This window comes from Protopterus annectens, chromosome 5.part0, assembly GCF_019279795.1.
Source record: "Protopterus annectens isolate FY-2018-M chromosome 5.part0, PAN1.0, whole genome shotgun sequence".
NCBI classification, from domain to species: domain Eukaryota; kingdom Metazoa; phylum Chordata; order Ceratodontiformes; family Protopteridae; genus Protopterus; species Protopterus annectens.
In genome coordinates, this window is record NC_056735.1 from 1,421,897,752 (window position 1) to 1,421,923,155 (window position 25,404).

General features: G+C 39.2%; 1 protein-coding gene across 1 annotated transcript in view; it reads right to left on the minus strand.

The window, feature by feature from the left end:
• CLYBL (citramalyl-CoA lyase) overlaps positions 1 to 25,131 on the minus strand; it is a 2,235,763-nt gene extending 2,210,632 nt beyond the window's left edge. The window contains exon 1 of the mRNA XM_044071228.1: positions 25,032 to 25,131. Coding sequence (XP_043927163.1) covers positions 25,032 to 25,075 — 44 coding nt within the window. The 5' untranslated portion in view covers positions 25,076 to 25,131. The remainder of the gene's footprint in view (positions 1 to 25,031) is intronic.
• Between the last annotated feature and the right edge of the window lie 273 nt (positions 25,132 to 25,404).

The following is a 25,404-nucleotide window of genomic DNA, read 5'->3' on the forward strand; positions in this document are numbered from 1 at the left end:
CTCTCTCAATGTTGCTTTATGCATATTCTGTACTCCATTTTATTAAATTTCTCTTATAATTTTGGGATTCATAATGTTGCCTCCTTGTGAGTGCAGTGACAAAAAAAATAAATAAATAAAAGATGCACTGCTGTTGCCAATGAAATGCTCAGTTTTACAGCTCACGCATTTCAACCACCGAAGAACTTATTCTCCTCCAGAAGGAGTTATTATAGAACAGTGTCCCGCTTGAAAACAACAGAAGCCTGTCAGAAGTTTGGATTTAGGCATAATAACACATAGAATGATCAAAAGTAAGAATAATGCATGGCAGGGTAAGTATTACTGTGTGATTTAGGGCTGCATGATAACATATCAGTAAACAAATATCTGACACTGAAGTATACAAATACTAATGTGCGGCCTAAAGAAAAAACAGCAAATTTCAAAATCTGTTATTAAGCTGTTGATGCTCTTTAAAGGGGCTTTGCTCCCTCCACAACACACACAATCCAACACTCCTGCTACTTATATAAACTAAATTTGATACAACTGTACCTAGGCTTAAGGGGAATTCTTAAAGGTACTGCTACTGCACACAATAGTAGACAGTCACTATACCTGCACATTAGCATTCTGACATTAGAGTATAAAACATCTGTGTGACAGTCAACTCTTCTACCCTAGGATTTAGACATGACTAGCTAAGTTTGGTCCTGAGGATGAAACCTGTGGAACCAAATGCTAAAGCCAAGTATAACTAAATCACATAACGACATACCCCCCTAACATGCATTATTTCTACTATGCGAGTTGTGTTCATTTTTAAAGAAACATGAGTACATTTTTGGTAAACTTCTTTTTTGGTTCAGGTCAGTTGCCCTGCACTGATTGTTGAAGTTCAGTCTAAGAATCTATTAGATGTGGATGGAGGAAGTAAGATTTTTCCTGTGGAAAAGTCTGTCATATTTGTCTAATATAGAAATTCATCCTTTATGTAAAAGGGACTAGGAATCATCTCCAGTGGATCGGTACTTTGGTTCGAGATTTTTGAGAGGTCCTCTGTATTTTTCTCATTCTTAACCTTGTGGGAGGTACTAGAACAACACAGAAGACATATCTCTTAGAAGATGTCTTGCTGGGATGGCTTGCTACTGAGACAATTCAGTTGACCTGAATCGATGGTGGTCCAGGGTAGAGAAAACTTTCTTAAGTGCCAAGTTTTTGACAGCTCCCATAAACGTCACTAATTTTGAAGAAGTCAGAGATAAACCCTTATAATTTACTGTTACTCCTAGAAACTGAAATAGGGCAACTGTCTACTTTACGTGCTGTGATCAGCAGTTCCCTTGTCCATCCTATTATTGAGCAATCATCTAGGTAAAAAAAGGTGTCCAAGTTTTGTTTTCTGAAATATGCACACACTAAAGTTTAATATTTGTTAGTTATTCTGGGAATTGTGGATAATCCAAATGGCAGCACTCAAAAACTGAAACCAATTCTCCCCAAACTAAAAATCTGAGGAACTTTTTGTGACATGATCTCAGTGAAGCATGAAGTAAGAAATCTTCTGTATCCATGCCTGACAAGAAATAAGGTAGTGCTACGAAAAAGTAGTGTCTTCAGTGTGAATATGCTAAATGAATTTGTGCTTATAAACTTGATCAGAACTGATCTTCGTGTCTTGTCCTTCTATGGATCTAGAAACAGTCTGGAGTAAATACCACAATGATTTTCAACTTAAGGAACTCATTGTATTGAACTTGTCCATTAACTACAAAGCCAGTTGTACTTGATATGGAGTTGTTTGTGAAACAATCTTCATTTCTGGTTTCCAGACAGAAAAAAATAAAAAAGTGTGGAAGAGCAAATTATCTAAAAACTTTTAAGCTTGTTTTACCTTCTGTTATTATTCTTTATTTATCATCACTGTCAGTCAAGTGCCTGCATGAAACCAGATCTCAAATGCACATAGAGGTGCTTAGCAAACTTATCTTTTTTTCCTGTTTTTGAAATGCAATCATGGAGATTTGTGCACTACAATACCTTTTGAGAAGAGTGACTTCTTAAGAACAACCCTAGAATTAAGCATTTTTTTCTTTTTTTTACATCACATTTTGTCTCCCATAGTTGACTGTCAGTGGACTATGGTGTCACTTCATTATTGCCATGTCTATCTACCCCTTCTGACCTCCCACAAGACTACCTCCAATTAGGGTCGGGGCCATCAAGGAGATCAAAACATCCCTGGTCCACATCATACTTCTGCCATAAGTGTTTTACTAACTTCTGTCCCCACTTCATGCATGCTGCAGTAGCAACCTGTGGGGTGGGTTACACACTGCAAGGAGCTGTTGTCAGTATGCTGCCCCACCCATTCTTGGTAAGCACTCTCAGACCGTTTCCCCTGGCTTTCGCCAGAGAAATCTAACCACACCGTGTACCTCATGCAGGTGCCTCTCCCCCTGGAGTGCTCACCCTCCCTGTCTGCACCTCAAATATCCCACCCTGAGTTGCCTAGGACACATTCAGGGCTTTATCATTTCATGCCATGGCACAAACTAGATATGAGCAGTTTATATTACAGATGCACCTTGCTGTAAACTCATGAAACTAATAGCCTTATATCTTGCACCTGGCAATCAAACTTTCATGAAAGGGTGCCTGGTAACTAGAGAAACATACAGTAAAGCAAAAAGGACTTTCAGACGCAATATTAATTCCTTCAGAGGTCAATAACTTCAGTTTATAACTGCACAAATATTCACAGTCACAGGAGTCCCATAACACTGCTTCATGAGAAATAAAATATAAACAACTCTGCTCAATCACTACATGAATGGGCAGCTTAAAAAAAAAAAGAGGCTCAGTGCTGATACTGATGGATATTGGAGCAAAGTCAATCTCGCAATATTCATGAATGGTACATAGCTCTGGCTGGTGAGAAACGGCAGGACTGATTACAGCCAGATGTGATGACAGACCAAGAAAAGGATTAAAAGTATTACTTAATTTGGTAGGTAGATAAGGTTATTAACAGAAAAAACTAATTACTCACTTATATCAACTTCCAACCTTTTACATACAGGGCAGCCTTGTGAATCCAATGGTTAAGATCGTAGTTTAACATCTCCAAGGTATGGCTTCGGTCCTGACCTCTAATCACAGTCTGTGGGGAGTCTCCATGCTTTCTGTCTATCCAAATTTCTCTCTCTCTATCCAAGTCAGTTTGCTTTGCATACCCTCATTTCACTCTCCTCACTAAACATGTTGTTTGAATGACTACTCTAAAGTATATCTATATATTGCACTCTGTCATGCCCTTGTGGCCTAAATCTTGGCTTAAAAAGGTCAAAACATGAACTAGCTCATTTAGTCAACAAGTCAACAAATGAAAATAAAATCTAGCTTGGAATCCAAACACCAAGACAAACTATAATTAGTAATGTATTTATTATTAAGACGATACAGCCTACCACACCAAGTACAACAAATAAAGGTCATTTACATGCCAACAACTTGACATTCACCAAAAGTAGAAAATTACATATCTTTCCAGTTAAAGCGATGCTGATGTTCCTCTGTAGCAACATATTTATTTGCTTTTGTTAACTGTAAGTACACTATGCAAAAGAATACTGAATATATTCATTGTTGAAGTACTCTCTCAGCTTGTATCTGGTTTGCAATGGCAGTACATAGGTTTTAATGCAAAGCAACAAAGCACAACAAAGAAAGAATAATTGTGGTACAAGCTGCAAGACAGATTCTTAATGCAGTTTGAAAGGAACTATAATTTAGAGGTTCTGTGTAGTTGCCAGATTAACTAGCAAGTTGCCTTTTCCAGCTACAATGGGCAATACCAGTACAATGACAATGTGTGTGTGCGTGTGTGTATGTATGTGTGTGTGTCTCTCTCTCTCTCTCTCTCTGACCCCCTAGTATTAAAATTAACCTACACACAAGAATAAAAAATTAAAGTGTACCTTACCTCTAAAACCTGATTTATATTTGTCCAAGATCATTTTATCCATCTTTTGTATTAAAGTAGCCTGTGTTTTTGATAAACCACAGAAACACTGCCTCTTATTTTACCACTCTTCGTAATGTGTCAGGACAATTTTTTAAAGAGTCTTGGCTTAAATGCAAAATGTACCCTCTCACAAAAAGCTAAAAAAGAAAAAAAAATACACCCAGCAGGAAACATACATGCACTTTTGCTTTCTAAACCATCTGTCCCACTGAAGGTCACAGTAGCAAGCAGTGCAGGGCACATCAGACTTCCCTAGCAGTCTCCAAATCATATTGTGGTATCCGCAGACATTTGCAGGTAGTCTGAGATATCTAATCTCACCAATGGGACCCCAGTCTGCCACAGGATCTCCTTCTAGATGACTTTGCCTTGTACACCCCCACAGCGGGAACCCAGAGGACATCCTAGTAGGTGTCCAAATCATTTCAACCAATTCCCTTTAACAAGAAGATGAGTGGATGTTCTATGAGATTCTCCCAGAGTATCAAACTTCTCACTACTCTTCACTAGATCATGAATAGCAAATCTAGCTGTATTGTGAAAGAACCTCACTTCTGCCATTTACAAGTACAATTTCATTTTTTCAGTTACTTCCCACAGTTCATAACTGTAGATGTGGATGAGTACATTGACAAGGTAAAGCGAGCACTCTACCCCGTAATTCAGGCCCCTGCTCAACACTATAAACTAGTACAATACCTCCAGTACTGCTGTCACCAAATCCATCATAATGATGTCTCCTGATCTCCTCTACCTTCACTTGTGAACAAGACCCAACATACTTAAACTGCTCCATCTGGGTATCTGCCCCCCACCCAATCAGCAGACAGCAATCCACTCTTTCCAAAGAGAAATACATAACCTCTGATTTGGAAGTGCTGATTTTCAACCTATCCATTTCACTCAGAAGTAAATCAGTCTGGTGAACACAGGGACAAATCACTCGAGTTTAAGAGAACATAATCATCTGCAAGAAATAAACTCTGAGCCCTGGTTATGCTTTGAGAGCCTGTCCAAGAAATGTACATAAATAGTGGGTGGACAAAACACACCCTTGGTAGAGTCCCATGTTTACACTGAAATGTGTTCAACTTACTGATAAAAATATGGATACAACTATGCATGCATGTCACAAAGCCAGTTTAAGGCCTTGATACTGAGTGGAATCCAATGATGCCTAGGTACAAAGAAGAGATAAGTGGCTTCAACAATTGGCTAAAAAAATGTTATTCTAGAGGATCCAGTATACATTAGCATGGAATGCGACTCCTGACAATCCTACTTGCTTTGCAAGGGATGGTCTGCACCTCTCGTTCAAAGGTATCTGCATACTGACAAAAGCCTTTGCTGCTCTACAGCACCTTTTATAGCTAAAAGTTTAGTTAATGAACATTCCAATGTAGCAAACATATCAGTATTCAATCAGGATCAAATTAAGTTGTCTCACTTCAATGCCAGGAGTCTAAACACAAAGCTGCCCAGTCTTGAGATATGCCTGCATGTGGAAGGCATCCATACATGTGTAATCGCTGCAACTTGGTTTAACTGTCCACAAAGCAGTCCCTCCATACCTGGGTTTAGTGCCTACAGACCCAACAGCAACTGTGGAGGTGTATCGATATTTGTCAGAGACCATATCACCTATAGATTGACAGAGATCCACAAAGTGAACCTATCAAACTTCAAATCACACTAAACAAAATCAATTATCAGTTTATCACCTGTTACTGGACCCCTTCTACAACCCCCATCACAGATGTCCTCCCCACAAATAAGAACTCTGAAATTTTGAGAGACTTTAACTACCCATCAACTGACAAAGAGTACCTACACCACCCAAAGTAGGATATGGTCAATTTTTTTTTTGCCTAAAAAATAAAAATTCAGTGGACTAGATTGTCACTAGCCCAACAAGAGGACAAAATATTTTGATCTGGTACTTACAAATATAGCAGTATCGTGCACAACTTCCCTAGTCACTCCCTCTCTGATTAAGCCAGACCATCAGCTGGTAAACATTTCCCATAAATGGTGTAACCCCCCCCCCCCCAAAACCAGCATTACTGGAATTCAAAGACGTCAGCTGCACAAATCTCAATAAATTATATGATGAAGTCTCAAAATTCACTTAAAACAGCATCACTCCAGACCATGTATTCACCAAGGAGTTTTACACCCAAATAAATAAATGTACAGAACTAGCAGTCCCATCCAGATCCAAATATAATGGGAAACTTAAAAGAAAGCCATCCTGGTGATCCACAATAAAAGGAAAACATTCATTAGAGTGTACAGCAGATCTAAGAACTCCCCAGTCAAGGAAAACTATTAGGAATCTGACTAAGAATTTTAAAATTTTTTATGAACTCAGGTTGGCATCTGAAGCCAAGGACAATCACAAGTTCATAGGTGTGTACTAGGCTAATGGCCCTGGTGCCTTTACAAGCCTAGCCCATAGGATCACCCCAGCATTGTGCCACCCGACCTTATTTCCCAGTACCTCTGTCAAGTAAAGCCACTGTAGTGATCCCTGGGGTGAATTTTCTATTTCCCATCCACTCGTCAAGATCTCTCTTGAAGAGAGCCAGTGAGGTGTATGGGAAGTCTATTCCATAGGATGGGCAGTCTCTGGGTTATGGAACTGTCCCCTCCAGCATGTTTTGTTGATTGCAGTAATCAGGCTGAGGTCTCTGGAGCGTGTGGTGCAGAGAGATTGGGATTTCTTTAGATGTAGCATTTCTAACAGAGCTGGGTCAGACATGACTTTGTAAGTCAAGCAGAGATTGCCTCTACGTAGGTGATATGAGACAGGGAATAGTTGGAGTTTTTTAAGTCTGTCCATATAGGACAAATGTTTAAGGCCTAGGATCCTCTTCGTGAGGTACTTTTGCTGCCTTTCCAGCTGTTGCTTGTGTCTAGTGAGGTACATGCCAAATGGGGCATTATATTATATGATTGGTCTAATGAGGGAAACGTAGAGAGAGATGATGACCTCTTTCTTCCTGGATGCAAAACCCTTAGGTATGTAAACTGTATGATGTTGACCAAAGGCTCTGGGTATGGTTCCTGACCCCCTTACTCCATGGTAAAGCTGTAACTGTATTGTCCAATATATTTGATCGTAAATTTTTTGATTATGCTGCTGTTAAGAATTGTTTGCTAGAATTTTTTAAGCTAACACCTGAAGCTTATAGGAAAAAGTTTCGTGAGCATAGATGCAAGGCAGATGAAAGTGTGTGTGAATATGTTGCTGAACTGAGCAATTATTTTCATAGGTGGGTGAGTGGATGTCAGGTCACCACTTTTGAAGAGCTGGCAGACCTTTTGGTGAGGGAACAAGCCCTTAGCACTTTGCCTGAGGACATGAGGATTTGGTTAGCTGATAGACAATGTGCTACTTCCGATGAGTTGGGGAAGAAGGGAGACCTATACCTAGCAAGCAGGGCATCACTGCACAGGAAAGGGACACCCAGTGCTGCTCATTAGTCTAAGGGAACTCATGGTGGGCAGCCCAGACTACCCCAACAGAATCTGCCAGTAGCAGGGGAAGCCACTAGTCCAGGTACACATCCAGGACCTAGGGTTAAATGTTTTGAATGAAAAAAAAAAAACACACTGAACAAATGGAGAAACAGTCACCATCCACTTTTACTGTGTTCCTAGTACTTCGGCATCAAGCCTTCCAGGGAATAATCATGCACAAGAATGTTGTACTTTATATACATTTCACTACATTCATTATTCAATTCAATTATACAATAATTGATCGATTAATCAGGGAGTCAAGAAAATTAAAATCTAAAGTGCATCCTGAGCAGTAAAGTGCTTCAGAAACATTCAAAGTGCATCAAAATATATAAAGTGCAACCCCTTACATTCCTATTGCATTTAACATTATAATTTAAGAAGTTAATAAAAAATCACTTATGCATCTCTAGATTAACAAATACTAAAATGTTTTACCCTACAATGGTTAATAAATGAATCAATGAGTCAAGAAAATTTAAATCTAAAGTGCATCCTGAGCAATTAAAATTCTTCAGAAACATTTAAAGTGCATCAAAAAACTTTTAAAATGCAGGTTCATACAAAAGCACTTATACATCTCTACAACAAATACTAAAACATTTTGCCCTACAATAGCTGATCAATTAGTCAGTGAGTCAAGAAAATTTAAATCTAAAGTGCATCCTGAGCAATTAAAGTGCTTCAGAAACATTTCAAGTGCATCAAAAAACTTTTAAAATGCAACCCCTTACATTCCTATTGCATTTAACTTAACAGTTTAAGACATTCATGCCAATGCACCTATACATCTTTAGATTAACAAATGCTTAAATATTTAAATATTTTATCCTATACATATAAATCATTCATCCTATATATCTATGCATATATAAAATAATGCATACTAAAACATTTCAACCTATACATGTAAATCTAACTCCATATTAATATTCAGGTAGTTTGATCAATGGAAAGAAGCTCATTGCCCTGGGATCTTACAACTGCAGTACCAGTGGGATTGTTTATGCCATTGGATGTGATTGTCAACCTGTAAAGTGGTATATAGGCCAAACCAGAAGAATGGTGAAAAAAAGAATTATGGAGCATTTGGGGGATGTGAGGCATATTAGGCTTAATAATCCTGTGGCCCAGCATTTCCATGCTGTTCACAATGGTGACACTAGCAGTTTATTTTTTTCTGTTTTAAACAAACAAGATGCAGTACAAGCATGGAATATGGATGCATTTTAAGGATGGAAAGTAGATATATTATTAATTTTGGAACTTTGTGGCCCCATGGGCTTACTATATTACTATATAAATATTGTATAATTTAACTGAATAATGAATGTAGTGAAATGTATATAAAGTACACCATTCTTGTGCATGATTATTCCCTGGAAGGCTTGATGCCGAAGTACTAGGAACAGACTAAAAGAGTATGGTGACTGTTTCTCCAGTTGTTCAGTGTGTTTTTTTCTTTCTTTGGTGAGTTGGCTCGTGGAGTGGTGTTTTTGGAGTTAAATGTTTTGAATGCAACCAGTGGGGCTATGTGGCATATAGATGTCCAAGGAGGCAAGGTGGGGAACAAAAGGTGAGGGAGCCAGTAAGTGGGAAAGACAAAATGCCAATAGTAGTTTGTCTTGAGACAACAGGGGTACCAAACTACCATCCTGCAGATGTCTTGGTAGGGAAGGATTTTCATGAGGCAGTACCATGTGCTTATGCAGTTACATGCAGTCAGGCTTGGAGGCAAGCATGTGGGTCTTGTAGCCTGGGGGAGACCCAGTCAGACCACATACTTGCAGCCAGGACAGGTGAAGTGGTTACTTCAGGGAGGGAGCTACTCTGTATCAGTGAGACTGAAGAGAAGCCACAGCTGCTTGTGGGTACTGATGTTCCCTTGAACAGAGAGACTGCAAAGGTAGAGGTGAGTAATAGTACCCAGGCTGACAATGAGGAACTGCTGTCAGAGTATGCCAGACTTCCTGTGGAAGGGGAGCTGGGAAGGGTTACAAAGAGAGAGTTGAGGCAGGCTCAACTCTTACACCCTGCATTACAAGGCCTGAGGCAAGTAGCTAGTGAGGCACCTGATTTTCAAGGGAAGGGGGTTCTGTATACTGGGATAAAGGGTTACTGTATAGAGAGTGGACCCCTGATGGAGGGCTAGAAGGTGACAGAATACAGCAGTTGGTAGTGCCCATAGCCTACCATCTAGCGCTTCTAGCCATAGTCCTCCCTTTGCAGGTCATATGGGCATAAAATGTACAAAGATACATATTACGCAGAAATTCTATTGACCTGGAATTTCCAGAGATGTAACAGGTACTGTAGGATTTGTGAGCAGTGCCAAAAGGTAGGCAAGGCAGGAGACAAGGTGAGAGCTCCTTTGATGCCTCTGCCTGTGATTGAGGAGCCATTTCAGAGGGTAGCTATGGATATTGTGGGGCCTCTGAAAACCCAAGTTCCACAGGGAAAAAGTATATCCTAGTGGTAGTAGATTATGCTACAAGATACCCTGAGGCAGTGGTTTTGTCCTCCATTGAGGTGGAAAAGGTGGCAAATGCTTTGTTAGAGGGTTTTCAGCAGGGTAGGTTTCCCAAAAGAAATACTGACTGACAGAGGTGCCAATTTCATGTCAGACCTGCTGGCTTGTCTGTGGAAGTACTGTGGGGTGAAGCATCTGAAGACCACCCCCTACCATCTCCAGACTAATGGTCTTGTTGAGAGGTTAAACTCTACAATCAAGTCCATGCTACGGGCATTTGCAGACCAGTTTAAGAGGGAGTGGGACAAATATCTGCCCCATCTGTTGTTTACTTACAGAGAGGTTCCCCAGGAATCCACAGGTTTTTTCACCCTTTGAGTTGTTGTATGGGCGTAGGTTGAAGGGACCTCTAGACTTAATTCGAGATAAGTGGGAGGGTGAGTGTGAATCTCACAAAGAGTCTGTTGTGGCATATGTCCTAAACCTCAGAACAAGGCTCAGGGAACTCAAGGGCATGGCCCAGGAGAACCAGACAGAGAGGGTGCTGGAGGTTTTAGCTTGACTACTAGGCTGAGATCTGGACCCTATAGCTGTGCCAGTGGGGAGTCTTACTGGGGATCTGGAGATAGAGAGAAACCAGCCAAAGACTGACTGTGATCTCTGTGTGCTCTTAAGGGAAACTGTACTTCACTGTGTGTGTACTTGTTATCCCTCCAATGAGCACACCCCGCACTGGTGCTAGTGATGAAGATTTAGGCTCCTTGATTACTAGGCCAGTGTGCAGGCGTCACAAATGCAGTTGTGAAATCTTTTTTCTTAACATCAGCACAATGTTCATAAATCTTCTGTGAAAGTGTTTTAACAGTTTTTCCTAAACAGAAACTTTTGCAACTACAACGACTGGCTAAATAAACTAATCCAGTACTTCTAAAGTAAGGAACAATTTTCATACAAATAAATAGAATTTGTGGGAACAGCATAAGTACAATGTTCAGGAGGAGGACTAATGGTAAAGGGAGGGCAAGAAGTGAGCAATTTATGTAATGTGGGAGTGAATGACAAGTGTTAAAAAGAAAACATATGTATGCCAAATGACAACAACAATGAAAACTCTTACCACAATTTGTTTTATTTTCTATTAATTGTGTGCAAACATGTGATATATAAACTCATCTAATCTTTTAAAATGTGATTATTTAATAAAGATGTACTGTAGGTAAACTCAAGTGACCATTTGAAATGTGATGATATAGTAAATATGTTTAAAAAAGAATGACTTTTAAAGGAAGCCAATAACTGACTTTCTGATGACAAGGCAAAGGAAGCCCATTCCATAATCTTGGAAGGCACTGCGTAATATATTTGCCCCATTTGTTTCTATTACCGATACTTATTTTCATTATTAAATTCCCCATATTGAAGTTATACTCCCCAGGAGTATAGTCCAAGCACAGACATTCATACAGAACCTAATCAAACACTGCCTTATAGAATAGGCAGAGGTTACTGCTAAGTAACCAACAGAAACAGAATATAATGACAGTCTGCAAAACCTTTTTGAATAAAGTTTTCCAACCCTTTGATTTTTCTAGTAAGAATTATTGTTGCTTTTAAGTTCTTTCTAGTAGCATGCTTGAATGCAAGAAAACACAATAGAGAATTTAAATATGGGTCCAATCAGTGAGGTATAAAGTGGTACATTGCTCTCCCTAGAGAGACTTGGCATGCCTTTCAGAATTAGATGGGCTATAGAATAATATTTCTGACGTTGGTAGATACACACTGGTCATAATTTAGACTACTGTGTACTGCTGTTTCTAGGTCTTCAATAATGCCATTTCTAAAATATGACTGCTTATACTGTAATCAGATCTACTTCAGATGATCGAAGTTTTACAACTTCGACTGTCATATGGCCGAGACCATATGATCGAAGTTGCAAAACTTCGAACACCTGAAATACAAACAAAAACAAAAACAAAACAAAAAACCTCCTGGATGTTTTTGCAGGGGGGGCAAGCCCCCCTGCGCGCCATACCCCCACCCCACCCCCTGCTATTTAAATATAACAACTCCGAGATCATACTACAGCGAGGAAAAGGGAAAATTTCCCATTCCACCCTGTATGGAGAAGGCCGTTCAGAATGTTTGAAGTTTTAAAACTTTGATCATATGGTCTTGGCCATATGACATTCAAAGTTTTAGAATGCCGATCATCTGAATGGAACCCCTGTAATATTTTACATCCTTTTTTTTTTTTTTTTTTTTTTGCAAGATCTCACGCTACAACTACTGACATTAAAGGTTAGGTCATTACTAATGCACCAGGTATGTATTTTTTTTTTCTAAACAGCATGCCTAGTGGCTCTAGGAAGAGATCTGTACTACTTTATACCTCATTGAAAAACTACTCTAATTTGTATCACCTTGGGATGAGATGATGAACAGCACCAATCTACTGTGTTAGAGATAGCCTGCATATCTCTCCTCATGACTTTCAACAATTGGACAAAACTTCTTCTTTACCCCATCAGTCACCTCAAACTACTAACATAGTCAAACAAAATCATGATTAAAATAAAGGTAGCACTGCTCAACACTAGAAACCTAAATAAGAAGTTGCATTCCTTCCAGGCCTCCCAAACTACAGATATCTGTACTGCACAGTTACTGAAACATAGTTTCATTGTAGTAATAGCACCTCCACAATGGTGGGTTTCAATGCCTACTGCTCTTTCAAACCTACCCCCAAAAATGACTGTGCTGCTGGATGGAGCATATCTGTATTCCTAAGAAACCAAATCTCATCCAGACACATAAGGTAGGGCAATTACCTTAAGGTCCTCCACATCTTACTTACTGTTAAACTCCATTCAATATCCTAGTCAAGTACTGTGCGACTTCCATGTCATCTGCAGCCCACAAGGCATATCTAAAGTGGAGTCCCTCCCATTAAACCTAACATTATTCCCCTTGGAAATATCAATTATCTTTCCATTAACTGGGAATTCCACATTACCACAAATAAGTATGCACTTATAAATCTTAAATCTTCACAGATTTCATAAATGCTAGCTCCTTAGACCAACTAGTTAGCATCACAATTAGGGGATCAAAAATATTAGATTTTGTCCACTGGATTTGTTACAGAAGTGTGCAGAACTGTAGTACTTACCCTCTTCCACAAAGGAGGATGGACCACAGACTATGGAAACTATAGACCTATAAACGTCACAATACCTACTTATAAAACAATGCAGCACATTGTTATGAAACTTACTAACAATGACCCAAACCACTCTGGGTTTGTTAAAAGTAGATCTTGCCTCCTTAATCTGGTGGATTTCCTTGAACATGTCACTGATGCACTGGATGCAGGCCTCTGATACTATCACACTTTCTGACATTAGCAATAAATGTAAACTCCTGAGTTAGCTACTGGACAACTGGTTTACGGACAGAACCAAATCTATTAATATCAAGGGCATGCTCTCATCAAAAAAGGATTGTTTATGTATTTTCAAGTTGTTAACCACGTTAGAACGCTGATTCTCTTTGACCTATTGCAGTGTCAGCTTGGGGATAATAACAGATACAAGACATTATATACAGAGTGAATAACAAAATGCAATATATACATGTATTATATATTAAACCGAATATCAGAGTTGGTTTGATGGTATAAAGATGATAGATACATGACATTTTTTTTTCACAGAGTAACTGAAAAAAACATACTATACGCATGCATTATATACACAGTGGATATCACAGCTGTCACGCTGAAAGAATCACAATGAAAAGTAGAATGAAAATACGCTACAAAGAGGGAAGAACGGTAGGAAGATGAATGGTTACATGACCAGAGTCAGACACAGTGAGCAGGTGCATTTCCTTGAATCTTGTAATATGCTTTTAGTTTTAATTGGAAAATGGGGTAAGAGGAATGATCCTTAAGAAAAGAAGGGAGAGATTCACACAAATTGTAACCGAAGACTGAAAGCATGACTTATGCACTGAAGCCTAGTTTGGTAGGATTTGGAGAAGAGGACCCAAGTGGTTATGACTTATAAGGTTGTATGTTGGTGCATCTCTGAATAGTCTAAAAACTAGTGGAAAGAAAGTCTCATTCTTTTTAAGTTTAAACAGCTGAACAGCTGACAGGCAAGTAGAAAGTCAGCATGTTGTTTCACAGGTAACCAAACAAGCTTTTCTAATCATTTTGTAACAATGTTAATTTTTGAGGAGAAAATGATGAATCTGCATACGGCATTTGAAACGGCTTGAATGGCGGATGCATTTCTTTTAGAGGCTACAGCAATCAGATGTAGACCATATTCTAGCTCTGCCTGAAAGATACATTTGCATGCCTACAAATTCTAGAAAGAAAAGGGGGAGATCTTATTAGTTCAAAATAGGAGACAGTTGATTTGTGTGTGTGTGTGTGTGTGTGTGTGTGTGTGTGTGTGTGTGTGTGTGGTCAGGGTGGAGATGGAAATTTAGGAAGGGTATTTGAATGTAGTGAATATTTCAATAGTGTTACTCAGACTAAGGATAAGTAGAGGTCTGGAGACAGAAATGTGCTTTTGCCCAGTACCAAAAGGCATTGTTTTTGTCTTTATTTTTATTTTGGAGGAGTTAAGCAACAACTACCTATCACTAATTCATTGAACACGGGCATGAAAATCAGCCTGAAGGTTTATGAGAAGAGGGAATGGCCAGAGAAGAGAAGGACTATGTCATCAGCATAAAGTAGGACAGAAAGACGAGGGGGAGGGATCAAGGGGGAGTTTGTTAATGCAGATAGAGGAGAGGTAAAAGAATAGAGCCTCGGGTGACATACGTCTAAAGAGGGACACCAATGTTTTCCCTCAGGGATTGGTCCTTGGGCTACTTCTCTTCATTATTCACTTCTCTGACAACAAAGCTGATGTCAAGGACCTTTGGTTGACCAGGTATGTGAAGACTGCAAAATGAGTTGTCATAAACAGTCCAGCTTACTTAAGGATATTCCAGAAGGTCCTAACATGTACAAACAAGTGCTGACTTGACTATGACCTTAAGTTAAATGCCAAGAAAAGTAGTATTTTGTCCTTTAGCAAATATATGCACCATGTATGCAGCAAGAGGTTCTCCAGTTCGATTCTTGGTTGGGGTGCCTTCTGTGTGGAGCCTGCATGTCCTCCCTGCATTCGCATGGGTTTCTTCCCACAGTCCAAACACATGTCTGGAGCATTTCTTCCCGGGCCTCCTCTGGAAATAGGCTCTGTCCTAGTCGGACTTTCCCAGTCAACAAATGTTAAATAAATAAATAAATGTATGTATGTATCTACCACAAAGATGAAACCCCCTTGAAAACTGACACCTTTATTACAGATCTGAGCACTTTCCTTGACAATGAATTAACCTTTGATCACTATGTAACCACTATCATTAGGCACTCCTTATATCTCGCCAGACTAATTATAGGCATATATCTTTTTTAAGTCAAGGAGAGTTATCATCCCTCTCTACTCCTCCCTCATCAGACCATTACTTCAATACAGTGCCTGTTTCAGTATGCACTTGTCTAAACTTATAACTCAACTCAAATAACATGTCATTTCCTCATTAAGATAATTGATGGCATCCCTTCCTTGTGCCAAACAGACCATCTTAAAACACCTTCTCTTTTTTCCATTTCTTACAGACTCTTGAGGGATGGTCTCTGCCTGACCTACAAAGCCTCAAAGGCTCCAGTCTGGTGTGACCTCCTACACATCCACAAAACAAACAACACCCTAAACACCCACTCAAAGGAACTAAAATTCCACAGCAGCATAAATAGGAGATGCTGGCAGATACACATCTCACTCAAATAATCTCTATTTTATGGTACAGGCTTACCTTAAAATGTAAAACAAAGTAGCTCCCAGACCCTCTTTAAGCACAGATTGGGTAAATGTAAGGGAAACTGCAAATTTACTCCTGGTCTGGCCCTCAAACCTTCACTGAAAGGGTATAAAAGTAGGCACTATTGATTCACGTCACAGGCTACTGATGAAGTGTGATCTTGAGGCTTGGCTATACATAATCTACTTGATAAACCACCTAGTATGAACCTATAACTATCATGGAAAACTACAACATCTTCTAAGTAATTATGTTAACTAGTTTGCAATCATCGGCATATTTAATTACCCACAGACCCATTCCTCAGTCTTGCATTTGATTACAAAAAGGAAAATATAAGATTACTTTTGATTTGAATGACGGGTACCAATAAGCCAAGAAGGTCCAGGTATAAGAGAAGTTTAGCAAGACCATGGAGAGTGACTTTCAGTTGGCCATGGCTGCCTCACTCCCTCCCCCAAGGATGGGTGAGCTGTCATCAGCCACTCACTCCCATCCTCTTTGACCAGCTCCAAAAAGTGGTAAAGCCTCTAACCAAACCTGGGACACCTGGGCCATAGTCAGAACTATATTCTACAAGTCTACTGGAGATGGCCTTGGAACAGTACATGAGCTAACAGCATCCACTCACGCCCATCCTCTTCAGCCAGCTTTGCCTGGAGCTCAAGATGCTAATCAAATTCAGGTCAACTAGGCCATACTCAGAAATGTATTCCACTGTTCCACTGGAGATGGGTGTTGTAACAGTCTATATAACTTGTCTGGTTTCTTCAATCTTCTGTCATATCTAAAAAATGTAACACGACTATTTTGGACATCTGGTCTTCCTTTTGAGATGGAAACACAACTTCGGCAGACAGCCTCTGTAGCTCATACCTACCACCGTTTTTACAGGCTGCATCTTCTTGCAGCAAGAACATAGCTGCCTGTGTTCACCTTCATGTAACTTTGGATTCAATGTGTTTGTCTTTTACAAATATCTGAGACTTGTTGCTTAACAAATAACTTCAGATTTTGGATGCAAACGTCCTCATGGCTTTTGCATTCTTACTTAACAGACTTAAAAAGTTAATGTTTCTGCTTTAGAGGATTGATTTACTTTATGTCAATTTCAAGCATCAGTAACATAGTTATAAAATCTGCTTTTCAAATGTATGCCCATCAACAGCTGAACTGATGAAAGGTTTTTACAATTGTAAGACAATAATCCTTGTAGAGTTTTTTTTACAGACATTTCTCTTGAGATTATTCAATGTGGCATAGTTCTCCTCACATGAACACTGAATTGTGGAAAATACTGGATTAAATGTTATGTTTGAATTCCCAGTTATGCTCAAATCATCTGAATTCTTGAGATGTGTATTTGCATGTCACTGTCAGATATGAAGACATCAGATAATCCATTATGAAAATGAAGATTAGAAGTGACACACATGCACTTGAAGACTTTAATGAAATTGCTGTGCTTGCATTTGTGTTATCTGTCAGTTTAACCATTCCAGGAAACACAAGATAATTATCCACACATACGGGAAACACAATGGCTTTTTTGAATTGCAACAAATATGTATCTACCTGACACCAAGGATGATCTGTAATTGGGTAAGATAAGAATGTTTTCCTCAGGACCATTCTTGTAATATACACTGCATACGGGACAATTTGGTACTACATACTCTATTTCTGCATATTTAGGCACAGCTCCATTCAGATGGTACATCTTGATCTAACAGCTTTCTTAAATTCACAGTTACAATTTTGCAAGACACTGCAACATTCCTAGAAAGTTCTGTAATGCCTCCTTGTCTTGTCATTTTCAGAAATGATCAGACTTGTTCTTAGATTAGGTTTTTCAGATCCTCTGATATTAAGACTCTATGATTTTAAATGCTTCTCTTATTTAGCTTGAAATTATGAATCAAACAGCCAAATTAGTATCTTGCTATGTTCTTTTTCCCCAACACCATGCAAATACATCATCAATGATATCTACAGCACCTTCCAAACCTTCATTTACTTGAATCACAGCTATTTGGAACACCACTGCTGCTGATGAAATGTCAAGTAGCAGTCTAAATAGTCTGTACCTTCCAAATTTTGTCTAATGGTACATTAAATGCATAGAATTTGAAGAGAATTTGAAGCCCTGTTCATCTAATTATATCTACTAGTACTGCAAAACACTTAGCATTTGGTATCTTGAGACCAATTATTCATCTGTAAGGAAATGGTAATACTCTCTTTTAATTATTCTATTCAGATCCTGCAAGTCAATACCAATGTAAATGTTGCCTTTTTTACCACAGTGACCATAATATTCACGTGTTCTGTTGACTCTGTTTGCTTTTTACTGGCAAGCTGGGCTTTCCATTCTCTTTATCCCCCGCTGAGCTTTACTTCTTCTCATTCTTTCCTTCCTTCCATTTCTAGGGCCATGCTTCACTAGCACTACATCAGGCTTTATTTATATATGATATTCTTTTGGGAAACTCCACAAGCCCATACAGAAATCAGTACAGTCACACAGAATATCACAGATAATGCTTTACACTATATCTGATATCTCTGAGACTGGCTGGTTTTGAAAGCAAGCAGTCTTTGCAATGGAAATTTTTTTATTATTCCTAGTTTATATCAGAGTAAGTTATCAACATGCAAAAAGCTCTTGAGAATTTTCCAATCTAAAAGCTTTAATACTATTTCCTGATATGTTATTACAGCCATCATCTCTATCAAATTTAAATTCCACAGCTTGTCCATTAATTCTCAGCATTTCTTTCCAACAGTCACCCTCACATTCCAGACATGGTGCTTCAAATTTCACAGTATCTAATATTTTTACTTCATCAGTCCAAATGGTTTATTTCCATATTTCTGGATACACTTTTCCATGTATAATCTCCAGCATATATTTTATAGAACTGATTAAAAGCAGGACAATTTCTCTCATGCTTATAACATTCCTGCAAGCAAATGAAGTATGATACAATTCTTGCTGCCAATTCCTTATTAACTGATGATAATGTCTGTGCAGTACCTCAGAAACCTTTCTAGCTAGCTCACTTAATTTCCAAAGGCACCTCCACTAGATCCAAACAAGTCTTAATTATCCTTTACTCATATCTCATCATACCCATTATTAATATAATGCACTTTCTGGTATGTAATGAGAAACCTTTGAAATTCATAAATAAAAGGATTAGGGCCTCAAAAAAATCAGAACTGACCATCTGCCTCACCTTTGTACTAGTCTCATAGAGACTCCTCCATGGAGCTCTGTGTCTATCCTTTCAAGTCATGAAAGATCCAACTCTCTTTGACCTCCTGCTCTTTCACAGAACAAATGGCTCATGAAATACCAAGTTAAAGAAACTAAACCTTCATCAAGATGTAAGACATGCTGGTATAGTAGATTCATACCCCACCCCTTGCTATCCCTCATCTCTGGAAAAAACTTCTACTACATGCCAAGCAGAGTAGCGCCTTTGCCACTTTCAAGGCAAACCTGGGTAATTAGATAGACCACCTCAAATTCTCCTCTGATTTGCCTTCCTTGAGAGTGGAGAGAACTTTTGAATATGGGTTTTTGGCTAGGCTTGTAATAGCCTGCAGACTGGCTGCCTAGTACATACCTATGAAACAATGAGTTTAAGCCTTAATTATAACACTGTAAGTGCCTCCATCTTGGATCTTTTCTTTGTTACAACACACTGCCTCAGAGATAGGTTAGCTTAGCACTTCAGTTCTAGATGATCAGGATTCAATCGGTGGCCCATGTGCTAGAACAGCCTGCACAGGGGAGTTAGGAAATGAGAGGCAACCATTGGTTCACTTGCCTATAGGAGAGAGGGTGCCGTTGGCCCACTGGAAGACCCATGACTTCCTAGCATATCCCTGAAGACTGATTCACTGTGAACCACAGACTAGCATATGAGGAAGCATGCATGTGACTCATATAGCAAGCATATATGAGAAATCATAGCCATGGTGTGCAGACGTAGGTACCTAACCAAGAAAACCCATATTCATCCAAATAGACACAATAGATAGGTCACTCTGGTGGTATAGAAGAATGAAGCTTCAACTATGGCCCGAGCAACCTGGGTTTCATTAGTGGCGCAGGCAACTGACGACAGGGAAGGATATATTTTTCCATCCCAGGAGGGGAGAGAGGTTATGTGGGTATTGCCTGTGTTGATCCCTGATGCAGACTGAAAACATTGTGTGACTAGGATGCATGGTCCATAGAGGGAACAGAGTGGTGGACACAGCTGAACTGCTGCAGAGGTGGGGCAATATGCCACATGTCCTCATTGCACACCTTCTCCCCAGATGTAACCATGATACCATAAAGGAAAGGGAAAGTAAAAGGTAGGTCATAAGAAAATCCTCACAGCAGATGGAAGATGGCCAAGATCCGTCAGGACACCATCAGGTTCCATGTCAGTCCCAATCCAAAATGGAGAAAGTCCAGGTGTGCTTCATTGAGGCTGGTAGACCTGAAAATGGACATGGGGCATTCTCAGTACTTGACTCTAACCTCTAAGGGAAACAAACATGGTGCGCTGTCACACCGAGGGAGAAAATGGGTGAATCATATGGCAGTCAGGGAGGCTTGATGGTTACATGGGGGCTATTTCACATTTTTGTCATATTATTTAACTCATATTTTATTTTAAACACATTCTTTTTTTCTCATTTAATCATTTTAACTATATACTAGCAATTCCTCTTGTACTTCAGAATTCCAAAAGGACAGGTCTGTTTCTGTTATGCATGGACACTTTCTGCTATTTCTGAAAATGTCTCTCTTATCCAAGCAAAATGCAAGTATCCCTATAATCATAGCTATAACATAACAATACAAATATTCAGCCTGTTATACTTTCGTATGCACCTGTAAAACATAAATCACACTAACTATCTCAGTACTGCTGTTGTCAAATGGTATTAATGTTACCTCATGCCACTGTACTATGCAATGCTTTTTTCTCTCGAATACGTGTAAAACACAGTAAACATACAAACCTCTAGTCTTAAAACTGTCAAAAGTTTTAAGTAAGTCAAAACAGAAGTACATACTGGCTTACTTGTTCTCTAGTGCATAATGGACTTGCATACAGTCTTGTTGCAAACTCTCTTCATTACAAATCCGTACTAATGTGACTGTTAACTCTAGGAAACCTGTTCTTGAAGAACTGTATAATTGAATAGTGTCATTGCATTTCTGCTTGATGTTTAAATGTTCAGTTTAATCAGAGCTTTTATAACCAGTTCTCCACTGAAAAGATGCTAAATTCTAGCCCAGTCGGACTTCCAGAGTCAATAAAGGAATTAAACAAAACACTCTTCGAATTTTTCAGCTGAACAACTTCTGGAGAGGAATAAATCAAATTTGTGTATCCCGACATTCCATTTCTGCCAATTTATTTTTGTAATGAAATCACTTTGCCCATATTTCCAATGTGTTTATACTTCTGCAGTTCAAAGCATAAAAACTCCTGCAGATGCATTCCTTTGATTCTGTAGATATACATCTTCCATTCTGATGGATATCTCACCACTGTGACACCATGTCACATCATTAGACTTAATAAATAACACAACAGAAAAACATGGTGAGCATCCATAAGATCTATATTTCAACTAATTTCTCTACAATGTCAGTGAATCACATGGCAGGACAAATTACTGCAGCTAGCTCATTAACAATTAGAACTACATAACCCGCACTCTACAGCACTCCTCTTAGACAGCAATCGCAGAAGCAGCTGGTAGGACTAAACGCATATATATAGATAAAGATCGCTATGGCTATTAAACAGTTCCACTGTTACAGCACTACAAAAGGTGATGACATCCAATGGATGAAAAATGCTGAAGGAGATGGATATTCGTATGTTCTTATTGTTAACACACCTTTTCAGTGTTTATTAGGCCTGGACAATATTTCTGGTTGGCAAAATGGGGTAATGGACCTTTCAAACCGGGGGACAAGATGATGTGTTCCAATTATCCAGTGGTCTTATTTCTGTGTCTCACAGGGAAACCTACTCCGTGCTGTTAGAAAATGTTCACCCAGCTAATCTTCTGCTTCAGAAGAAGCAATGTGGATTTTGTCCTCTCCACGGAGCAGTGGATCAGCAGATCAGCTATGTGTCCTTATAAGGGCACTGGAGGGACCATGAGAATTTTCCAGTATTGTCAATGTGCATTTTGTAAAACAGGAAAAGGCATTTCAATGTACCAGGGAATCTCCTGAGTGTGGGGGGCAGTCTGTACAACAATACAGGGTCAGCGGGCCACTCCGCATGCCATTCCATCTGTGTATGTGACAAGCAAATGATAATGTCCATTTTCTTGGCTTTAACTTAAATATATTCAAGTGAGACCACAAGTGCAAACAGCAGATATGAGGCTCCTGAACAGGGAAAATGGAAATCATATTCTCTGACAAACGGAAGAGCATGACAATCCAGGAACATCTCAGGTTATAACCACTGCGATTCTAAGATGAGGGAAGCCAGCTGAGGTGGTCTGGGCACCTCCCCACAGAAGTGTTTTAGGCATAGCCCACTAAGAGGGAAGTATTGGAGGGATTATATTTCTCAGCTTCCCTGGCAATGTCTGGGGATTCCACAGGAAAAGCTAAGGATAGATGTTAGGGATAGGGAAAGCTGTCTACCATTCTAAGCCTGCGACCTATACAACTCGCATAAGAGCATGTCAATTATAAAGGGATGGATAGATGTAACATTTTGCCTGGCACAAGGGCCCTAAATGCTCCACCTCCAAACAGCTAAATGAAATTAAAAAGGAAACAAGAGGCCCAACAAAATAATATAATTGTGTGTATAGTGATGTGATGGGTGCTTGTTGCATTAGTAGTTATCTCACATGATCAGAGGACCACTCCTGCATGGCATTCCATCTGTGTCATGCTATGGAACAGACTTCCCATACATGTCAAGCAGAGCACCTTGCTGACCCTCTTCAATAGAAATCTTGATGAGTGGATGGGAAATAGAAAATTCACCCCGGGGATAACTCTAGTGGCTCTACTCGACAAAGGCAAATATTTTTAATGTTATGTGCTACAATGTTCACTCCATGTTTAGTTACCCCTTTAGGTATGTACCTCACAAGACATCTACAACAACTGGAAAGGCCACAGAAATACCTCACAAAGAGGATTACTGGCCTCAAAGAGATGCCCTATGCAGACCGTCTCAAAAAACTGCAGCTTTACTCTGTTGCATATCGCCTATTCAAAGGCGATCTCTGCCTAACACACAAAGCTATGTCAAACCCAGAGCTTTTAGACATGCTCCACTTAAAGAAATCCCAATCCCTACGAGCTACACGCTCTAGGGACCTAAACCTCGTCACCACAATAAACAGAACATGCTGGAGGGATAGATTCCTGTCCCAGAGACTTCCCATACTCTGGAACAAACTACCTATCTATATCACACAAAGCTCCTCATTAGCACTCTTCAAGAAAAATCTTGATGATTGGATGGGAGATAGGAGATTCACCCCGGGGATCACTTCTGTGGCTCTGCTCGACAGTGGCACAGGAAAATAATTTTCTTGGGTGGCGAAAGCCAGGGTACCTTTGGCTAGGCTTATATAGGCCCTAGGGCCAATAGCCTAGTACCTACCTATGAACCTATATACACTGTAGTAAAAAGGGTAGCTATGCTGCATTGGGAGGGGATGTGAAATGGTCTAGAAGTTGTTTACATTCAAAACTCGTGGTTGTAATACCAACTCATCTTATACCTGGAAACTCACAGAGTTTGAATATGAGACTCAAGGTTTTCAGGTAAATCTCAAGATCTTTGCTGTTATGTCCAAAATTTTAGGGTAAATAAGCCCAATGTCTGTCATGTTTTTCCTCTAACGTCCTGCTATTGGTATCCATTTTTTCTGTAATTTACAATTACTGGCAGCTACTACAACCTCCCTTTGGAGGATTTCCTACCTATAAGCCATAAAGGAAATAAGCATTTAATTCATGTGTGATATTGTTCTGAGGTGGGCATTCCTTTCCCTTGTCCTAACCTTCAAACACTAACTCCAACCAATGGTGCTGTCGTCCCATCCATCACATATACCCTGAGGGAATGAGATGCATGCACACAAAACCATATGTAAAGATGAAACACTAAACAATACTATTATTTATATCAAGAAGTCTTTAAACAAATAGGTGGTAACATAATAATACAACACACTGGGCACAGTTACTTTCTTTGCTAGCTCATTTATACACTTTATTTTCATGTATGTGTTTGAACTGAAGCTAGGCTTCTGATGTGTTGTTCTGCGCGGCAAAATGGCTATAACTCTCAACCTCTTAGCACAAGAAAAGGCAAAACGAATGGAGGGACAAAGACCCAAAATAGGGACATAAACAGTTACTAGAATAATAGGTTTTTGCATTGGCATGCATTTCTGAATGAAATGAAGTCTGAAACTAAAACGACTTCAACCCTTAACAATTTTCCAAAAGACACAAATGTATGATGAACAAACAGAAAATATGAAGCGAAAATCTGCAATAAATTTCTACATCGGTAATTCTACACTCCAACCCAACTCCACCTCTAATGGAGCATCTCAGGGATAGTTTCTGAAAGTTTCTACAGCTACACTCCGAAAACCCAACTCTACCTCTAACGGAGCATCTCGTGGATAGCTCTTTCTGAAAGTTTCCACATCAATTCATTCTACAATTTTAATGATTATCTGCACACATACAGTGGAATAATTCAGTCAAACTGAACAATAACAGTCAGAAAGACAACTTTCCTTGACACTTTACTACAGTTCCCAATCTTGATTTTTTGTCTTACAAGTACCACAGCTAAAATGCTTACAGCTAAGACAATGGAATACTATAATGGCACTACTCATTTTGCTCACTAAAGTTATCGAAGTACATTTTAAGTGTAATATGGTATACCAAAGGTCACAAATGTGGAGGCTTAGAACGGCATTACTGCGACAGGATATACTTAAATGATGACTTCTTATGAACTTAACGTAAATACAACTGTTTCACTAGGAAGAGGTAAAATTACTAATGAAATATCAATATTGAATTAGTCTGGTATAATAACTTACTGAACATGGTCTAAATTACGTCTTAACACACGCAATGACGCCATCTTCGTAGTTACACTCCTTCTTTCAGCTGAAATGCTATTGGTCTACAAGTAGTGAATAGTGCATAAGCCCTAGCAAGCCAACACACGAAAGTCAACACCCCTCAACCCTGCGTCACTGGGGCGACTACAAATATATGTATTGTAGCACTCTTTCTCTCGTAGGTTATAAACGTGGGTATTAATTTTAGTGTTATAGGTGCGGTTCTCTGTTGAATATTTGATTTCCATAATTCGGCTAGCAGGAGTTAATGTTTTTATTTTCTTCCCAGGTATGCATTCCTAATTGCTGTTATATCTTATTTGTATTTTTCAGACAGAGCGTTTTGTCC